Source organism: Muntiacus reevesi, chromosome 1 (genome assembly GCF_963930625.1).
Source record: "Muntiacus reevesi chromosome 1, mMunRee1.1, whole genome shotgun sequence".
Taxonomy (NCBI): Eukaryota; Metazoa; Chordata; class Mammalia; order Artiodactyla; family Cervidae; genus Muntiacus; species Muntiacus reevesi.
This window is the reverse complement of record NC_089249.1, coordinates 189817717-189839009: the sequence shown is the minus strand read 5'-3', so window position 1 is coordinate 189839009 and position 21293 is coordinate 189817717. Positions and strand designations below refer to the sequence as shown.

The 21293-nt window shown below is 54.3% G+C and overlaps 1 protein-coding gene across 2 annotated transcripts in view; it reads left to right on the top strand.

The window, feature by feature from the left end:
• Window positions 1-5891: 5891 nt before the first annotated feature.
• The window catches only part of PKN1 (protein kinase N1), a 28549-nt gene continuing 13147 nt past the window's right edge, over window positions 5892-21293 (top strand). The window contains exons 1-6 of one of the 2 annotated variants that reach the window (XM_065917589.1): window positions 5892-6107; window positions 10804-11107; window positions 13518-13669; window positions 15732-15867; window positions 19716-19861; window positions 20050-20263. In XM_065917589.1, the coding sequence (XP_065773661.1) occupies window positions 6087-6107; window positions 10804-11107; window positions 13518-13669; window positions 15732-15867; window positions 19716-19861; window positions 20050-20263 (973 nt within the window). In that variant the 5' untranslated portion in view covers window positions 5892-6086. Of the gene's footprint in view, window positions 6108-9504; window positions 9549-10803; window positions 11108-13517; window positions 13670-15731; window positions 15868-19715; window positions 19862-20049; window positions 20264-21293 lie in introns of those variants that run through there. The other variant, XM_065917588.1, reaches the window with a different exon arrangement.

The following is a 21293-nucleotide window of genomic DNA, read 5'->3' as shown; positions in this document are numbered from 1 at the left end:
CTTCCCTGGTGGTCCAGTGGTTAAGACTTCTCCTTCCAATGCAGGGAGTGTGGGTTCAATCCCTGCTCTGGGGGGAGCTAAGATCCCACATGTTTGTGGCCAAAAAGCCAAAACATAAAAACAGAAACAATATTGTAACAAATTCAATAAAGACTTTAAAAATAGTCCATATTAAAAAAAAAACTTAAAGAAAAAAGGAGTCCAGCCATTTTTAAAGACCATAAAATGATTCCACGGAGTATGAAGCTCAAGAACAGGTAAAGTTAATTTACATAGAATCTACATGAGGAGCTTGCCAGGGAAAGAGCATAAGTAAAACTTATGCCACAGGGGAGTGGCCTGAGCAGAGGCCACAGGGGTAGGTGCATATATACAAATTCATGTTGCTGAACACCAAAAGATCTGTGTACTTTACCATATGTAAGTTGCACCTCAATCAAAATAAAATAAACAATTTACAGTAAAAGACGTTAACATTATTTTTAAAGTGGAAGTCATTTCTGTTCACATCCCCAACTCCATTCCCCTCCCCCACTACAGAAACAGCCTCAATAAAAATAACTGAACAATCACTGCAGCCCTATTCCGTGATTTTGGAGAAGGAAATGGCTACCCACTCCAGTATTCTTGCCTGAAAAATCCCATGAGCAGAGGAGCCTGGCGGACCACAGTCCATGGAGATGCCAAGAGTCGGACACAACTGAGCAGCTGAGCATGCACACACATTCTGTGCTTTATGAGAATTCATTCATTTAAGCTTCCCAGCAACCCTATGAGGTAGATGGCACTATGATCATCCCTTTTTACAGATGGGCTAAGACTCCATGCTTCCAATTCAGGGTGCCTGGGCTCAATCCCTGGTCAGGGAATCCCATATGCCACAACTAAGACCTGGTACAGCCAAATAAATTCATTAAATAAATAAAAAGAATTTAAAAAAGAAAAAGAAACTTTCCCAGGGTCTCTCCGTCCATGTGCAGTGGTGCCAGAATTTGGACCCAGATGGCACCAGTGGTAAAGAATACGCCTGCCAGTGCAGGAGACATGAGAGATGTGAGTTCAATCCCTGGGTAGGGAAGATCCCCTGGAGAAGTAAATAGCAACCCACTCCAGTATTCTGGCCTGGAGAATCCCATGGACAGAGGGGCCTGGCAGGCTACAGTCCATAGGGTCACAAAAAGTCGGATGCAACTGAAGCAACTTAGCACGCATGCAGCCTGGCAAACCTTAGCCAGGATGCCAGGCATACTGCCTACTATTCTGAACTGCTCCATAAACTTGATACATAATATCCCTTTCTGGATTTTTTTTTTTGCATTTGATATAAATAATAGCAAACTATCATTTTTTAACCTTGCTTCTTTATCCCCTCCCTTCACGTGATGTTTTCCAGTTTAGCCTTGTTGATACATGTAGTTCTTCTGGTGGCAAATGAATCTACTCCCATTTCTTTTCTTAGGCCCCCTCCCCTCCCCCGCTGGTGAAGACTTGCTTTGCAAAGAGCCTTATCTTTTGAGAAATAATCCTTATTCAGTTCCTCCCCTGCTAAGAATCTACCAGTGGTTCCCACAGTCCTCAGGGCAGATCTGAATTCCACTCCCACTATGGGCAACATCTAGAGTGTTTTCTCTACTCCAGGTTCACAAGAAAAAAAAAAAAAAAAAAACCCAAACAAACTCCAGCCATGCTTTCATGATACCTGGTTTGTTCATCTTTTCATCCAACAGCTGTTTTTTGAGTTCCTTCTGTGTGCTAATCCCTGTTCTAGGAGCAAGAGTAGTCATGTACAGATGTGAAAGTTGGACCATAAAGAAGGCTGAGTGCCAAAGAACTGATGCTTTTGAACTGTGGTGCTGGAGAACTCTTGAGAGTCCCTTGGACAGCAAGGAGATCAAACCAGTCAATCCTAAAGGAAATCAACCCTGACTGTTCATCGGAAGGACTGATGCTGAAGCTGAAGCTCCAATACTTTGGCCATCTAATGGGAAGAACCGTCTCACTGGAAAAAGACCCTGAAGCTGGGAAAGATTGAAGGCAGGAGGAGAAGGGGACAACAGAGAATGAGATGATTGGATGGCATCACTAACTCAATGGACATGAGTTTGAACACACTCCAGGAGCTGGTGAAGGACAGGGAAGCCTGGGGTGCTGCAGTCCATGGGTTCACAAAGAGTCAGTCACCACTTAGGGGCTGAATAACAACAAAGAGCCAGAGACCCAGCAGTGAACAAGACAAAAATCCCTGTCCTATTTTGTTGTTGTTTAGTCTCTAGGTTGTGTCCGACTCTTTGTGACCCCATGGACTGTAGCCACCAGGCTCCTCTGTCCATAGCATTCTCCAGGCAAGAATACTGGAGTGGGTTGCCATTTCCTCTTCCAGAGGATCTTCCTGACCCAGGGATCAAACCCATGTCTCCTGCTTGGCAGGTGGAATCATTGAGCCACTAGGGAAGCCCCTCCTGCCCTCTGGGAACTGACATCTTCCTGGTAAAGTCCGACAAGAAAGAAAATAGTCGTCAAATTTATTAAAATCTGCAAGGATGAAAAAAGTATGTGAAGGGTGGAGTTTGGTAGAGATGGGGTGGACCTTGTTCTGGGTGAAGATGCAGTCAGGGAAGACTTCCTTAAGAGGGTGACATTTAGACAAAGATGGAGATGAAGTGGGAAAGAGAGAATGCCAAGATGAGAAGGAAAAGCATTGCAGGCAGTGAGAACAGCCAGTGCAAAGGCCCTGAGGTGAGAATCAGCATGGGTGAGGAGGCTATGCAGCCAGAGTGGAATGAGTGAGGGGATGTGGGTGGGAGACAAGGGCAGAAGAAGAAGGATATACCAGGTTCTACCTCACCCACCTCTGGGCCTTTTTGCTTCTGCTGTTCCTTCCACCACACATGACTTTCTTCTCTATCTATTTGGCAATTTCCTAATTTGTCCCTTAGTGCCAGCCTTTCTGCCTCCTCTACAATGAGGCAGCTGTCCTCCCAAGGCATTCACTGGCTGGGTTACCTTTCTCCTGACAGCTCACACGCAGTGCATTTACTCCTTCCACAAAGATTGAGTGAGCTTAGGCCAGTTACTGGGAAATTTCAGAGAGGAGTTATACTTAAAACAAAGAAAACAGGGGCTTCCCTGGTGGTCCAGCAGTTAAGACTTCACCTTCCAATGCAGGGGGTTGTGGGTGTGATCAGGCAGCTAAGATCCCACATGCCTGGTGGCCAAAAAACAAAACATAAAACAGAAGCAGTATTGTAACAAATTCAATAAAGACTTTAAAAATGGTCCACATTAAAAAAAAAAAAAAGGAGAGCCATGGGACAATGATGACAGGATATGGAGATGCTCTGGGAAGACTCTCAGAGGAGATGACATACAAACAGAGACCTAAATGATCAGAAGAGGCCAGACTTGGTGAGATGTGAGGGAAGGGCATTACAGACTGGGGAATAGCCAGTGCAAAGGCCCTGTGGTTGGAAGTAAGGTGAGAATATTTGAGGAACAGAGAGAAAGCCAGTTTTGTTAGATGGGGGTGAGGGAAGTGGAGGGGGATGTGGCTGGACAGGTGGCCAGAGGCTGGACTGGACTACCTTGTAGGCCAGATGAGGAGTGGTGTTTTTCCTAAGAGCTCCAGAGTGCCAGAGACAGGTTTTCCAGCAGGCAGAGGTGGGGGGTGATGGGGGTGATTTAGGGCTTCCAAGGCCCTGGAGAGGACTGGAAAGAGGCCAGAGGAGGCACAGGGAGGTGTTGGTGCAGTTATCATATTTGGCTGAGTTCATACAATAAGTCCTTGGTGTCCCTATTTCAAGCCCAGAGTGAAATTTTGTTTCCAGTGCTACCGAAGTCCCCAGTGGGTACCGATAAATATTCACTGAGTAAATGAATGCCGGAAGGTTGGAGTGAGACGTTGGCAGGGTTCCCCAGCTCTATCCAGGGAAGCAGCCTGGAAACCTGGCAGGCAGCAGAGGGCCCTTCCCTGGATAAGGTGGTGGACTGGCTCTCAGCCTTGCTTGGCCCCATCATCCCCATCTGTAAAATGGGTGGGCTGGAGAATTAGAGGAAGACGCAGCAAGGACCATAAACATCCTGACTTTATAATTGGTGCTAAGTCGCTTCAGTCATGTCTGATTCTTCATGACCTTGTGGACTGTAGTCCCCTCTCCCCACTCCTCTGTCCCTGGGATTCTCCAGGCAAGCATACTGGAATGGGTGGCTATGCCCTCCTCCAGGGGATCTTTCCGACCCAGGCATGGAGCCTGCGTCTCTTGTGTCTTCTGCATTGACAGTCGGGGCCTTTCTCACTAGCACCACCTGGGAAGCTCATTGAGGGTGAGGGGCCTGAGTTTCCTCATATTTAAATCAAAAGCAAAAGAGCTGGCTCAAAGGTTTCTTTAATTCAATGAATAAATATTTGAGGAACTGCCAGGAAACAGGTGTGGCTGCAAAGGGTGAGCAAGGGGAAGAGGTGGGAGAAGAGGAGAGAAGGAAGGTGAAGGGCCTTGTGGGTTGCCGGTAGGACTTTGGCTTTTACTCTGAGGAAGGTGGGAGTCAAAGGTGGTTCTAGGCAGAAGTGGGACATTACCTGGCTTAGACATTCCTAGACATCCCTGGGTTGTTGTGGGGAAGAGAGACTATGAGTTCAAGGGAGGAACCCAGGGACCTGACAGGAGGCGATTGCACTGGTCCAGGTGAACGACGATGAAGATGGACCCAGTGGAGACCGTGGAGGGGGGAAGTGGGTGGATTCTAGATTGGTATAATTTCTCCTCTTCCTCTTCCCCGCTGTTCACCACCACCACCACCACCACTACTACTCCCCAGCCCCAAAGAGTCGCCCAAAGGGAAAGAGAAAACATCCCGCCCCGATCTCTGGGACCGCGTATACCATGCAAAGCTGCGGGTAACCAAGGTAGTCTCCGGCGCTCTGGCTGGTCCCCGGAGGGCGCCAAGGCGGAGGAGCGCTCTCTGCCCCGCGCCCAAGGGACCGCAGCTTGGTTTAGTCTCCGAGTTTGAAAGGGAGTGCCCGGTCTGCCACCAGCTAGGCTGCATGCTCCAGGGACTCCGGAGACCCTGGAGAAGCTCCTCAGAGGTCTCCACCTTCTGCCTCCGACCAGGCACGAGTCTGCACGGTGGAGCGCCACCTGCACGCAGCAGATCCGAAGAACAGGCGTGTCCCCATTTAACGGAGGCGAAAACTGAGGATCAGACGCTACAGGGCCCACAGCGAGTCCGTGACGGATTTAGGGTTCAAATCCCCTTACACAACAACGGCAAAAACACTAAAAATCACAGCAGCTAACCTTTGTCCAGCGCTTACTGCGTTCACAGCACTTGGCATGCATTGTCTTATTTCATTTTGTCAACATATCCAAGGGGTGGGTAGGTCAATCCTTCTCTCTCTCTCTCTCTTTTTTTTTTTTTTTACAGATAAAGGGCTGTTAGGTTTTGGGGCCTCCCCCAAGGCATAGGGTGCAGGAATTTGAACACAAGTCTGCTCACAGCTTGTCTCCAGCCTGTGGGGGAAGCGCCGGTGCCCTTGAATGACAGTCCGTTCCAAGAAAGCCCAAACTTGCAAACACAGGGAGAAAATGAGTTGTTTTTGTTGTTTTGAGAGGAGGTCCCGGGAGGCCCAAAGGCCTCCACCGCTCCCCGCTTTAACGTGGCTCCCTCTTTTCCTTTGGGCTCCCGCGCGCTCAATCGGGGGACCCGTGGGAAAAAGGAGAATTCCGAAAAAAAGAAAGGCGAGCGAAGCCGACCGGGCAGTTTCCCCCCCGGCGGGCGGTGCACAGCCGCTAGGACCCCGCAGCCCCAGGGGCCGCCGGGAGCCCCGCCCCCTCGACCCCGCCCCCTCCCCGGGCGCCGACCTCGGCGATCACGTGACCGGGCCCGGCGGCCGCTGGGGCCGGAGGGCGCGGCGCGCGGACTCGGCGGCCAGGCCAGGCGCGGCCCGAGCCGAGCAGGCCGGAGCCGGCCCTGCGCCTTGGGGGGGGCGTTGCGCCGCGCCCGCCCCCCTCCCCGCCCCGCGCGGGGCGCACGCGCGCTCCTCTCACCGCCCCTCCCTCCGCGCGGGGACCCCTGGCGGGCTGCGTGTGGACATGGCCAGCGACGCTGTGCAGGTAGGCGCACCTGCGTTCGCAGCCGCCCAGCGGCCAGCCAGCGCTGGGGACCCCCGCCCGCTCACCGCCGGAGCTCCCGGGATCGGGGCGGCCAGGGCGGGTCCCCACCTCCCCCGAGCGCTAGGCGCCCCCTCCCTGGGCCGGCGCCGTGGAGCCCGCGCAGCCTCCTCGGCAGGTGGAGGTACGCACGGGGGAGGGTGGAGGAACGAGAGGGGTCCTACAGCATCTCCCAACTCCGCCCTTCCCCGAGAATTAGAGGGGGCTCAGCGGCGGCTCGACTTCGGGTGTCTATGGCTAGCTGGGCATCCCGGTGCCAGTCGACCCTGCCGCTCGCTCCCTCTCTCCAGCGTTCGGTTCTCCGGCAGGTGCCGCTCCACCTGAGCAGGTGCCTGGCGCGATGCCCCGGGAAGGGCGCAGGCCACCCGCCCCGTTCCCCCTACCCTCCCCCACGCACAACAAAGCTCCGGCGGCACCCCCACCTCCGGACTGAGCTTTACGATGGTCGCGACGCTGCAGATTGGCACCTGTTGGCGGAAGTGCCAGAGTCACCTCTTTAGGTCTGGGGACCAGGGACCCACACAGCCACTCGGCTGCCGGGTGGAACCTTATCCCGGGATTCCAGGTGGGGAGTGTCCATGTCAATGACAGGGGGATTCTCTTTTACCTGGAACCCTGCCTGGACTGGGTCACTCAACAACCCACACATCAACACACACAGAGGCACAGGTGACTGACACCGACATGCCTCCCACAGGGTCTCCCTGTGCCACCGTGTGGACATCACAGCCTGGGACTCACCTTCCCTGCCTGTGGTGAGCAGGGCCAGAGTGACTTCTGAAACCTCTCCGGGTCAGTGACCCAAATCTGAGTCATGTCCTCTACCTCTGGAGCCCCCACTAGTGCCTCATCAGCTCTCCATCGTCCTGTGGTCGCTGTGTAACTGGGTTCTCATCTCCTTCTGCACCTGCCCCCACATCCCCTTTGTGTCTCTCCCCCGTGACCCCCTGTCCCCCACCCCAGTCCTGCTGATGGCCTGCCAGCCTTGCCGAGGAGCTGGGCGTATCTGGTGTTGCCGATCACACAAGGTCAGACCTTGGGGGCTGGGGAGGGCCTGGGTCCCTGCCTCTACCCCATCAGCCCTGGGAGGACAGTGTAGGACTCCCCTGGCACATGCATGCGTTTGGCATGTAGCAGACATGACCCGGACGGAGACTGTGATTCCTGGATCGAGGCTGGACCTGCGCCCTGGTCCCCTTTCCTGTCCCCTGCCTGCTGTCTACCCCCCCCCCCCACTCCCACCCCGTTGTTCCTCTCGTGGCTGCTTGGGTCTGCTACCCCTGTCCCTCTGTCTGTCCCAGTGTGTGTGCCTGTCTGTTCTGTGTCCGGCAAACGGATGTCCTGTCCGGATTCCAGAAACGCCCAACGCATTGAAATCTCCGGACATGGGGTCTAGATCCCTGGTCACTCTAGGAAGAGGGAATTTCTGGGAGGTGGACCCTCTGGACCTGGGCAGGCAGGAGGCGTCTTCTGCTTCTTGGAGGGTGTTGGGGATTCCCCAAGGCCAGGCCAGGCTCCTGATTCATGGGTTCATCTCGTTGGCCCTCAGGTGACCCCTGCCCTGGATAGGAGTGAGTCACCCAAGGAAGGAGAATCGGGGAGGCCCGGCCTCCCTCTCTTCCTCCTCTGCATATTCTCAGTCCTCAGCAGCTGGAGGAGGTGGGGCTGAGGGATCCTGCTCCTCCCTCCCCCCTGCCCCTCCCCCCCCCCCCCCCAGGATTCCTCTCCTTGGAGCTGGCTCTGCTCCTGGCTGTACCCCTGCTCTGCCTGCTGGGGACAGGGTGGGGCAGGGTGGCCAGTGGGACCTGGTTGATAGCAGGTGGTAGTAGGTGACCCTGGGTGTAAATTCCAGAGCTGTCACTTCCTCATGGTGTGTCCTAGGCCCAGCACCGTTCCCTCTTTGAGCCTTGGTTCTGCCGTCAAAAAAAAAAAAAAACAAAAGTGTAGCCAAGAGGATTTTCACGGTGAGGAAGGACATAGACCAGGTCAGCCCCTTGCAGGTGGGGCTGCTGTGAAATCCTTACCAGTGATCATGGTCAGCAGTTCAGGGTGTGAGTCTGTGTCCTTTAATTCAGGGTTTCTAAAGCTCAGCACTATTGACATTTGGGGCTGAATCATTCTTGGAGGTGGAGGCTCTCGTGTTTACAGTGGAATGTCAAGCAGTTTCCATGAACTCAACCCCATAGAGCCTAGTAGCAGCCCCAGTTATGACAACCAACCCAGAATGTCTCTGGATATTGCCAGATGCCCCCAGAAGTGAGGTGGGAGTGTTGGGAATCCCCTCCGCCATTGAGAACTGCTGCTGCCATCCCTCTGAGCCTCAGTCTCCTCACCTGTAAAGTGGGAGGGGCAATATGGCAGCTGCTCAGGATACAAATGAGGGGTCAGGAGGGTCATGGGAGTGACACTTCAGGCCTGTGGTGCATCTTCCCTGGAGGCAGCTGCCCCTTGAAGTTGACTGAGAGCCAACCCCGACTTCCCTCATCTCTGAAATGGGGTCTCAGCGTGGCGGCAGATAATATACGCGGGGCTCTTCCTGCCTGGCTGACAGCTAACTCCGATTCCGGGCACTTGTTGGAAATCTCAGTTCTGTCTCCTGCTGGCTGTGGGACTTTGGGCAAAGTTAGGTCACCGCCCCAGGCCTCGGTTTCCTCATCTGGAAAACGGAGTGATAATAGCGCCTCCTGGAATGGCATTAGTTGACCTGGCCTGCAGCTTGTAGTAACCGCCATGGTTCTTAATAAGCATACTTGAGCTTGAGTGGAAACACTCGCACCCCAGCCCTGCAGAGCTGTCTCCTCATGATGTGAGCCTCAGGGAGGTACCGCAGGGCCGGCCGGGCCCCCCGGCCTCCAAGCTGTGGTCAGCAGCAGCAGGCAGCCGCGCTGAGAAGAAGCCGGAAGTTGGGACAGGAAGGGGGCAGGGCCGCCCATGTAAGCACTTGTGGGTGTCGGTGTTTAAGTATATACAGGGGGTGGGGGTGGGCACACACTGGCCAGCCTGTGATACCTGCACATGCCTGGAGGTGTATAAGAGTGTGTCGTGGGGAAGCTGTATACGTGGGGAAGGCTGCTCTTCATGTCCACACTAGCGGGCCTGTGTGTGTGTCTGCTGGGTACACCTGGGGCATCCTCAGGACAGGGAGCAGAGGGGCCACCCCTGGGATGACCCCAGAGAAGCAGGCTCAGCCCTCGAGTGGGGGCTGAGAGGAAGGTCCTCTTGATGCCCCAGAGCTGGCCTCCGCAGGGGTTGCTGGGAGCCAGCAGGAAAGAGGAAGTAGCAGGCGAGAGGCCCTGGCAGGGCTGAGGTTCAGGAAGAGGGCGGGGCCCTCAGCCGGGACCCAGGATGGCGGAGGCTGATCCCCCTTTGGACCAGGAGCTGGAGGTGGGGGCTGGGGTCCATGTGGGGGAAGGGCAGCAGAAGAGGACCCCAAGTGGCACAGGCCGGAGGGGCCCTGCCCTCGGTACCTCTCGGTTTTGGACTGAGCGGAGGAGGTGGGGTGCTGGCTTTGGAGTTTTCTGTTTGAAAGATGAAACTGTTTGGGGCCTGTTGGGCTTCCAGGTTGGGGAAATAGAGGAGAAAGGGAACAGTGCTCTGCTTTTTAGGGTCCCAGTTGTAGACAACAGAAGGAGGGGAGATGGCACTTGGCCCCAGGATCTCAAAGTTTGGGGGTACAGCAGGGAATAGATGAGGCCTGTCTCCAGGCCCTCCTAGTTTGGGGGTACAGCAGGGAATAGATGAGGCCTGTCCCTGGGTCCTCCTCGTTTGGGGGTATAGCAGGGAATAGATGAGGCCTGTCCCTGGGTCCTCCTAGTTTGGGGGTACAGCAGGGAATAGATGAGGCCTGTCCCTGGGCCCTCCTAGTTTGGGGGTACAGCAGGGAACAGACAAAGCTTGTCTCCATGCCCTCCTAGTTTTGGGGTACAGCAGGGAATAGGCAAGGCCTGTCCCTGGGTCCTCCTAGTTCAAGGGCACAGCCATGAGGAGAAGGAACCTGCTCTTGGAACCCCAACCTTGTGGTTTGGGGGGCGTCACAGGCCTGCCCTTGATACTTCCTCATTTGGGGAGCAGCAGAAGGAAGATGAGAGCTGCCTTCAGGCCTTCCTAATGTGAGGCACAGGGAGTGGAGATGGGGCTTCCCTTTGGGACCTCCTAGTTTAGGGGGGCAGCAGAGGGGAGAGAGGGGTCTCCCCTCAGGACCTGGTCATTTGGGGGCAACAGAGGGAGACAAAGCCTGTCTTGGGCCCCCCTAATTTGGGAGGACAGTGGAAGGAGAGAGAGGGCCTGACCTTGGGGACCCCGAGCTGTGGGTACCCAGTGATGGGGCAGTGGAATCTGCCCTGCAGGATCCTACTGCATGAGGACAGAGGGAGGGAGGCTGAACTGTACCTATGGTCCTCTTGTCTGAGGGGACAGGCAAGGAGAAGGCTCTGCCCTTGGGACCTCACAGTTCGGGGGTGTCAGGAAGCAGGCACAGGGCCTTGTCTCACCTCCCAGTTTTGGGGGACCGCCGGAGGACACGGAGCAGGCCCTGTGTCAGCAGTCCCCCCACCAGGAGGAGGCCGGGCCAGGCCGGCTGAACGTGGTCTGCACCCCTAGAGGCCCCCTGGCCCCACTGACCCTGCTCCGTCCCCTGCAGAGTGAGCCACGCAGCTGGTCCCTGCTGGAGCAGCTGGGCTTGGCGGGTGCCGACCTGGCAGCCCCGGGGGTGCAGCAGCAGCTGGAGCTGGAGCGGGAGCGTCTGCGGCGGGAGATCCGCAAGGAGCTGAAGTTGAAGGAGGGTGCAGAGAACCTGCGGCGAGCCACCACCGACCTGGGCCGTAACCTGGGCCCCGTGGAGCTGGTGCTGCGGGGTTCCTCACGCAGGCTCGACCTGCTGCACCAGCAGCTGCAGGAGCTGCATGCCCACGTGGTGCTGCCCGACCCTGCGGTGGGCGTGCACGGTAAGCCAGGCCTCCCTGGGGTGGGGGGTGGGGGGTGCGGGATTGGGGGCCTCCCGTGCCCAGGGCTCACCCACTATGTCCCAGTGAGGCCAGCCAGCCCATTGCCACTGACCCCCAGGGAGACAGACTCGGTCACAGCAGCTTCCAACCTGAAAATGCAGGCCGCTGCTATACTGCTGACAAGTGCTCAGTTATGTCCAGCGCTTTGCGACCCCATGGACTGTAGCCCGCCAGGCTCCTCTGTCCAGTGGAATTCGCCTAGCAAGAATACTGGAATGGATTGCCATTTCCTCCTCCAGGGGATCTTCACAACGCAGGGATTGAACCTGCATCTCTTTCGTCTGCTGCATTGGCAGACAGATTCTTTACCAGTAGTGCCATCTGGGAAACCCAAATACAGGCAGACCAAAGGCCAAAACCAACACTCAGGGAAAGGTACACACAGTCACACCCACACCCAGACAACTCCTAAAGGCTCCAACTGACTAAAAAAATCTTTTAATTGCGATAAAAAACATGTAGTAGCACCTAAAGTATAACAGCATTGTTAGCTGGCTATTGTTATTGCTTCTGTTTAGACCCCATGTTTGTGACCCCATGGACTGTAGCCTGCTAGGCCCCTCTGTCCTTGGGATTTTTCAGCAAGAATACTGGAATAGGTTGCCATTTCTTTCTCCAGGATCTTCCCAATCCAGGGATTGAACCTGCATCTCCTGCTTAACAGGCAGATTCTTTACCACTGAGCCACCAGGGAAGCCCCTTAATCACCTATATTCCAATATAAAATAAAAGGTTTTGGGGAAGAAAACACAGAAAATTTATCATTTTTAAGCATGTAGCTCAGTGGTGTTGAGTATTTTCACATTTTTGTGCAAGGAATCTGCAGAACTTTTTCATCTTACAACTAAAAACAAAGATGTAACACACATCACATCAGTAGCTAGAGACCCTCACACACAGTCAGTCACACCAGCGCCCAGACAACTCTGAGGGCCTGTGGCTCAGCGGTAAAGAATCTGCCTGCAGTGCAGGAGATGTGGGTTCGATCCCTGGGTCGAGAAGATCCCCTGGAGAAGGGAATGGCAACCCACTCCTGTATTCTTGGCCTGGGAAATCTCATGGACAGAGGAGCCTGGCCGTCTACACTGCATGGGTTGCTAGAGAGTCAGACATAACTGAATGACTAAACAATAGCAGCATTATTCTGTGAATACCCAGAGATTTCCATGCTGCCAACCAGCACCCAGATAAATGCACACTGTCACACCAACACATACACAAAACCTAAGGGCTCACACATGCTCACACCAACCCCCAGAGATTCAGACACACAGAGTTGCTGTCACAGGTGTTTACCAACCCATAAACAGCCTGAATGGCACCCCACTCCAGTACTCTTGCCTGGAAAATCCCATGGACGGAGGAACCTGGTAGGCTGCAGTTCGTGGGGTCGAGAAGAGTCGGACGCGACTGGCGACTTCACTTTCACTTTTCCCTTTCATGCATTGGAGAAGGAAATGGCAACCCACTTCAGTGTTCTTGCCTGGAGAATCCCAGGGACAGAGGAGCCTGGTAGGCTGCCGTCTCTGGGGTCGCACAGAGTCGGACACGACTGAAATGGCTTAGCAGCAGCAGCAGCAGCAGCAAACAGCTGGAGACTTAAACACACAACTGGACAAGACCTGAGACTCAGCGCCACTTAGCCCAGCACCCACACACCACTTCGGTGTGTCAATAGCTGGAGGCTAACACTATCAGATCAACACTTGGAGATGACGAAAAAGAGCTCAGCCAATGCTCAAAAACCTCATCCTGTCACAGCTGTACCCAGAGGCCCTCTGATGGTCACACGACTCTGGAGACTCACACAGAGCTGCGCCAACCTCCAGAGACACACATGTCCAGCTGTTCCAACACTCGGGCGCTGTCACACCAGTGCCAGGAGATCTGAATGCACAGCTGTGCTGACTGTAGCAAACACGTGCAGAGAGTCATCCCCATCACCCAGAATCTCACCAAGTCATTCTAACACCTTGCATCTCACAGTTACACTAGCACCTGGGGAGGCACACACTCAGTTATGCCAACACGCTGAAGGTCACAGAGTTGACCACAGCCACACCCACTGACGCCTACACAACCCTGTACATCGTTGGGGTATAGATACCTTCTCTACAAAGATACATACGGTCACACCAAGGACTCACACACACCTGTGTTCATTTACGCTGGTCCTGCCCCAGCCCTGAAAGGGTTTCCCTATGAGGGCTGGTGGGGAGTGGGTCCTGTGGTCCCTGGCCCCCAGCTCTTCCTCCTCCCAGGCCCGGGGTGGATCCCCTCAGCTGGGGCAAAACCACCTGGGCAGTTGGAGAGGAGGGCCGTGGTGACTCTGCCCCATCCACCCCTCCAGATGCCCCCCAGTCCCCTGGCACAGGCGACTCCGCCTGCTCAGCCACCAACCTGAGCCGCGTAGCCGGTCTGGAGAAGCAGCTGGCCATCGAGCTGAAGGTGAAGCAGGGGGCAGAGAACATGATCCAGACGTACAGCAACGGCAGCACCAAGGTGGGAGTAGCGTGCATGCACACCCCCCTGTGTGCATGTACACCTGTGGGTGCATCACAGGCTGGAGCGTGGGTTGGGGGGCTGGGTGGTACCTCCGTCTGCCCCCCAGGAGACTGGGGCACTCTGGGCTGGAGACAGAGGGCTCTTGAGTGACTCTGCAGCAGGACTGGAGTGTGGGCAGCTTGGGTGGGGGCAGATAGGAAACTGGATGACTGTGGGTGATGTCAGATAGACACATGGTAGAGACTCCCCCCCCCCCATATTCAGTTACCCCCAGAGACAGGGCAACATGCAGCCTCCCACTGCTGGTGGCGTCTCTCACATGTACACACAGATCAACACCTAGATGCACACGTTACTGTTTAGTGGCTCAGTTGTGTCCGACTCTTTGCATCCCTATGGGCTGTAGCCCACCAGGCTCCTCTGTCCATAGCATTTTTTAGGCAAGAATACTGGAGTGGGTTGTCATTTCCTCCTCCAGGGGATATTCCCAACCCAGGGATTGAACTCATGTCTCCTGAGTTGATAGGCGGGTTCTTTACCACTGAGCCACCAGGGAAGCCCAGATGCACACATACTATAATCGTAACATCCAGAGACACACCCTATGGTCATAACAGCATCTAGAGACACACAGTGGCATATCACCACTGAGAGAGACACATATACCATCAAAACATCTAGATTCACAGCAGTAACAATGCTCAGAAATACGTGGAGGATAAACCACCAGTCACCTCTAGACACAGAGAGACAAACACCATCATAGGACACCTGGACACACAGACCCACCATCAGTTTTCACACCCAGAGATCAGAGTTGTCACACAGACGTACCCCAGTTGTACCAACACCAAGTACACAGTCACAGGTTTGCAGCAACACCCAGAGACACACCCACAGGCAGAGTTAGACCTACAGCTAGAGACCCAGAGAGCACCCATACCTGTCAGGAGGACACAGACCATGCAGAATTGTTTTTAACCTTTTATTAAGGTGTAACAAATGGACATCAAGTGCAGAAAACCTAAGTGTACAGCCAGGGAATTTTCATCTAGGTGCCCACCGCCCTTACTGAATTACAGAACCTTTCCTGTCACCCAGAAGGGCCCTCCTGCCCCTTTCAGTCAATACCTAGTCTTCTTGCATCACAGATTGGCAGTGCCTGGCTTTTTAAAAGTTTATTTTATTTATTTTTATTTTTGGGTGCTCTGGAACTTCATTGCTATGCTCAGGCTTTCCGTAGTTGTGGAGAGCAGGGGGCCGCTCTCTAGTTGCAGTGGCTTCTCTTGTCATGGAGCACAGGCTCTAGGGTGCGAAGGCTTAGTAGTTGTGGCTCATGGGCCTAGTTGCCCTGCTGCACGTGGAATCTTCCCGGACCAGGGATCGAACCTGTGTCCCCTGCATTGGCAGGTGGATTCTTAACCACTGGACCACCAGGGAAGTCTGTCAGTGCCTGGTTTTGAGCATAGCACCAAGTCGATGGAAAAATCCACCACCAGTTCCTGGCACTTGTACACACATAGGGTCCTTGGCTTATGCCCAGTCCACCCTGTAGCTTGAACTGCACACACCAGCATCAGGACCCTGCTTCCTGCAACTGCCTACAACTGTCTCACACCCAGTCACCCTTGGACTCACCCGTGTGGCTACAGGCAAGGCTACACCCACCATGGGGAACACTCACACACGTACGCCATTCTAACAACTGACAAATACAGTGCCTGCTGGTGCCAGGCACAGTTCTGAGCCTTGCACACAGATTACCTCCTTTAATCCTCAGCCCAGTGGTGGTTGGTGCTGTTGGTACTCCCCTTCCCGCAGATGAGCAGACAGACCCAGAGTGGTTGAGCGGCTTGTCCAAAGTCACACAGCTGTTAGGTGGCAGCTGTCAGGATTCACATGCCACAGGCTCCATCTCCCTTCAACACCCAGGAACACGTTCTGTCATACCCACACATGAATGCTTTGTCATCCAGAGCCTGCCTGGGGTGGACACCAGGATGGGTGGTCAGACCCCTACCCGCCCAGTCTTCCCCTCACGGCCTGTCTCTGCCATCAGGACCGGAAGCTGCTGCTGACGGCCCAGCAGATGCTGCAAGACAGTAAGACCAAGATAGATATCATCCGCATGCAACTGCGCCGAGCACTGCAGGCCTGCCAGCTGGAGAGCCAGGCGGCCCCAGACGAGGCTCAAGGTGAGTCCATCACCCTGAGACAGCCTCCCCTGCATTCCACCTTGCAGTTCAGCTCCCAGCCCCACAAGGGGTCTCTTTCTAAGGCAGGGAGGTGGGTGCTGTGACTCACCATGCTAGAATGCGTTCCTGACCCTCTCTGGGCCCCAGTTCCCCATTCTGTCCCACTCAGGATTTGCACGTGATCAGTTATGGGCAAACTACAGCTCTTGGACCAAATCTGCTACTGCCTTTTTTGGTTTGTTTGTTTTGGAAATACTGAAAACCCAGCCATGCCCATTCATTTACTGTCACCTACGACTGCTTCTGCATTGTGACACTGGGGCCAATGGTGGCAACAGAGCCTGTGGTCCACAGAGACAAAAATACCCTTTGGCTCTTTAAAAAAAATTATTTATTTCTTCAGTTTTGGCTGTGCTGGGTCTTTGCTGCTGTGTGAAGGCTTCTCATTGCAGTGGCTTCTTTTATTGTGGAGCACGGGCTCTTGGGCTTCGGTAGTTGCAGCTCATGGGCTCTAGCTCACAGGCTCAGTAGTTGTGCAGAAGGTGTTCAGTTGCCCTGCAGCATATGGGATCTCCCTGGACCAGGGATTGACTCCATGTCCCCTGAATTGGCAGGCAGACACTTAACCACTAGACCACCAGGGAAGTCCTACCCTTTGGCTCTTGATGGAAAACATGTGTGGACCCCTGGGCTAGGCAGTTGCCTTGCCATGTTGGCCTCAGTAATAGGAAACTGTGGGAGTCCACAGCCTGTGTGTGTTTCCTGTGTATCTCAGTGTCTGAATGCCTGAGGACGTCTCAACCCAATTGTCATCCTGAATTTGAGACAGGCTGTGTTGTATGCGTCAATTCTCCAGGTCTCACGTGCAGGGGTGACTGTACTAGTGACGTTTGTCAGTGTTAATGTGATATTTGCCGTGGGGACCAGAGTTTGTACACATGCCCCATAACTATGAGAGTTCCTGTGTCACCATGAGAGTGCATCAGCTGTTGGTGGGTGTTAGTGTGTTTGGGCTGCTCCACCACAATACCACAGACTGGGGAGGAGGGGGCATGTAAACAACAGACATTTATCCCTCACTGTGCTGGGGGCTGAAAGTCCAAGATCACGGTGCTGGCAGACACAGCGTCTGGTGAGAGCTGTCTTCCAGATTCATAGATGGTTGCCTCCTTACCATGTCCTCACACTGTAACTTCTGGTGACAGCCTGATTTTGTCCCTGTAAGTGTAAAAGTCTTAACGACCATCTGGGCACATGTGACAAAGATCTTGGTGGGTGCTACACAGCGGTGGGTGAGTGTGGCTGTAGGAATGCTTCAGTCTGAGTCTAGGTCGTCATATGGGACCACAAGACTGTCCTTGAGAGCTACAGCTGTGGATAAGCATGACTGTGAGCTTGTGTCTGTGGGTGACAGGTTTCCTGTATCTAGGTGACAGTGTATCCCTGTGCCATTGGGTGACTGGCTGTGTCCTCTCTTGGGCTGTGGCTCTGTCCCTGGGACTTCGCTCTGAGCATGAAGCCAGCCTGTTTCCCTGTGACATTGGGTCTCTGTGTCTATGAGTATCACTCACACTACCCTGACTGTATAATGTCGTGACAGCATTTCTTTTAAAGATGTTTTTTCATTGTGGATCATTTTTTTTTGTTCTTCAAAAAAAACATTATTTTTAATTGGAGGACAATTGCTTTACAGTATGGTGTTGGTTTCTGCCATACATCAACATGCATCAGTCATAACTATACATATGTCTTCTCCCTCTTGAACCTTCCCTCCCGCTCCATGCCATCCCTCTAGGTTGTCATAGAGCACTGGTTTGAGGTGCCTGCGTCATACAGCAAATTCCCACTGGCTATCTGTGTTACACGTGGTGGTGTATATATGTCAGTGCTACTCCTATTCATCCCACCCTCTCCTTCCCCCACTGTGTCCACAAGTCCTCACTGAATTTGCTACAACACTGCCTCCATTCCATGCCTTGATTCCCCGGCGGTGAGGCACGTGGGACCCTCAGCCCTCAACCAGGGATCAAATCTGAACTGCCTGCCCTGGAAGGCGAAGTCCTAACCACTAGACCACCAGGGAAGTCCCGTGCTGGCATTTCTTTGCCTGTGCCTTATCTGTGTGGCAGTGTGACTGTGTTGCCATGATCCTCCCTAGGCTGGAATTAGAGCCCTGGGAGTTTTGCTATTGTGTGACTCTGTCCCAACTCAATGGACATGGGTTTGGGTGAACTCCAGGAGTTGGTGATGGACAGGGAGGCCTGGCGTGCTGCGGCTCATGAGGTTGCAAAGAGTCGGACACGACTGAGCGACTGGACTGACTGACCGACTCTGTCCCATTAGGGTGTTTATGTTTTGTGACTTTCCCTCTGTCCCTGTGACAGAGGGAGATGCTGAGAGTTGACAGGGTGTATAGGGCTTCCCAGGTGGCGCTAATGGTAAAGAACCCGCCTGCCAATGCAGAAGACATAAGAACTGCAGGTTCGATTCCTGGGTTGGGAAGATCCCCTGGAGAAGGGAATGGCACCCCACTCTAGTATTCTTGCCTGGAGAATCCCATGAACAGAGGAACCTGGTGGGCTACAGTCCATGGGGTTGCAAAGAGTTGGACAGGACTGAAACGATAGCGCATAGCACAGCACAGACAAGGTATCTATCTGTGTCTATAACATCAGTCTTACCCACGTGACAGCATCCCTGTGTGGCAGCGTGATGGCATCTTTGTGAGTGTGTGTGGGTATGTGTGTTCCAAGGCCTACACCTGTGACAAAGTGACAATGCCATTGTCACCCTCTGACAGTCTGATGACATCTATCTGACCCTGTTCCTGTTCTTCCAGCTACATTGTATTTCATGGTGTGGGTGGTCACCATTCATTTACCCAGACCCCTACTAGAGGAAATGCGGTATCTTTCAATCTTTTACTCTTAAAAAATTAAACGCTATGAATAACCACGTATATATCAAGGGAAATTCCCTGGCAGTCCAGTGGTTAGGACTCTGCACTTTCACTGCAGGGGAGAGGGTTTGTGATTCAATTCCTAGTCAGGGAACTAAGATGCCGCAAGCTGCACGGTATGGCCAAAAAAAAAAAAAACAAAAAAAAACCACCCAACATGTATCAAGTGCAAAGTTGTTTCTATGGGATAAAGTACCTGAGCTGGGATTGCTAAATCAAAAGTTAGATACATTTATAATTTGGACAGAAATCGCCAAACTGCCTCCATTGGAAAACAACTTGTGTTCCCATCAGCAACGTGTCTGTTCCTAAGTGTGTGTTTTATTTTTATTTATTTATTTGGCTGCACTGAGTCTTAGTTGTGGCACACAGGATCTTCATTGCATCATGCGGGATCTTTCCTTGAAGTGCACAGAATCTCTAGGTTGAGGTGTGCAGGCTCAGTAGTTGCAGGGACATGGGCTTAGTTGCTCTGGAGTATGTGGGATCTTAGTTCCCTCACCAGGGATCGAACCTTCATCCACTGCAGTGGAAGGCAGATTCTTAACCGCTGGACCACCAGGGAAGTTCCCTAAGTATGTGTTAAGTGTGTGTCTGTGTATAAGACTGCCGCTGCGTGGCAGCTTAACTGCATCCCTGGGACGGGCTCTGTGGGTGATGGTGTCTGGATAAAAGAGTGACAGCATCCGGGTGCATGTGTGGCTGTCTGCCCGTGGGTGACAGTGTGACTGTCCCCATGACCCCCTACCTTGGGAGGAAGTGATGCTGGTTGATGGCTATCTGCCTCTGGCCAGTGCCTGTTCATACAGATGGCTGCATGTCTCTGCAACCAGGATGGTTGGACCCGGGGCTCAGGCTGGCCTCACTGCCTCGTGTCTCACGCCCACAGGGAGTCCTGACCTGGGGGCAGTGGAGCTGCGCATCGAGGAGCTGCGTCACCACTTCCGAGTGGAGCACGCGGTGGCCGAGGGCGCCAAGAACGTGCTGCGCCTGCTCAGCGCCGCCAAGGCTCCGGACCGCAAAGCCGTCAGCGAGGTGAGGGGCGGGGCGTCGGCCCGGAGAGGTGGGGCTTCAGCAAGGGGTGTGGATTCATGTTTCAAGTCGGGCCCAGATGATTGGAGGGCTCGGGCTTCCGGGGAGGAGCTCCAGGTGGGACTTAGCCGGCCTGGGGGCGGGGCATGCCGGATCCCGCCCCCAGCCCGGCCAGGCTTCTCCCACCTTAGGCCCAGGAGAAGCTGACCGAGTCCAACCAGAAGCTGGGGCTGCTTCGGGAGGCGCTGGAGCGGCGGCTTGGGGAGCTGCCCGCTGACCACCCGAAGGGGCGGCTGTTGCGCGAGGAGCTCGCCGCGGCTTCGTCCGCAGCCTTTAGCGCCCGCCTGGCTGGGCCCTTCCCCGCCACGCACTACAGCACCCTGTGCAAGCCTGCACCACTCACAGGTGGGTCCCAACACCTCCCCCCCCCTCCCGTCTTCCCCTGCTCCCACCCCAAATCAGGACCCCACCCTCGTAGCTCTGGACTCCTGCCCCTCTGATCCCCTAGCCGCAAGACCCACCACTGGGATCTTCATTCTCCCTAGTCCTGGACTCCCATCCCACTGTCCCCTCCCTTCTCCATTCACCCCAACCCTGTAGCCCTGGGCCCCATTTCCTCACGCCAGACAGACCCGTGGGCCGTAGACTTCCCACCCCACCTTGCCCTCCCAGAGACTCTTGTCCTTGTCTCCCCATCCTTGATCCCTGGGTGGGGAAGATCCCCAGGAGATGGAAATGGCGACCCACTCTAGTATTCTTGCCTGGGAAATTCCATGGACAGAGGAGCCTGGTAGTCTGTAGTCCGCAAGGTCGCAGAAGAATCAGACACACACACACACAAAAAGAGTCAGACACAATTGAGTGAGTAAACAGCAACAGCAACAACAGTCCCATCTTCACTTTCCCCACCCCTCCCTGAAGGGCCCTGTCTTCTCTCTCCAGCCCAAGTCCTCGATTTCAGTCTCATAGTCCCTCACTCTCAGAATCCTCAGTCCTGAACCTCTGACCCCCCACCCCCAGACTAACCAACTCCTCCCTTCTTAGATCCATCAGTCACTACCACCCCAGACCAGTCCTACCATAGACCCCAGCCCCAGTGTCAGACCTCAGGCTAGCCTACCAAATCCTGCCTGGGACTCCCCAGTCCTACCTGGCTCACCACTGCCTAGACCTCCGGCCTACACTCTGAACTGCTCTTCTGTCACTAAACCTCAGCATCTAGAGTCCTTCCCCAGACTGTCCCACCCCTCCCCCTTGTCCCCTGTTTCTGTCTTCTGGGCACAGCCATCTCTGCATTAGACCCCCTGCCTCACCCCGATTGTCCCTCACCAACTCCCACTTGCACGCTGGCCACTTCTGCACACATCTTCTTTACCTGCACCTGCTCCCCGCGTCCTGCCCCAGAGGTAACCCACCCCATGAGCCTGCCCCTCTC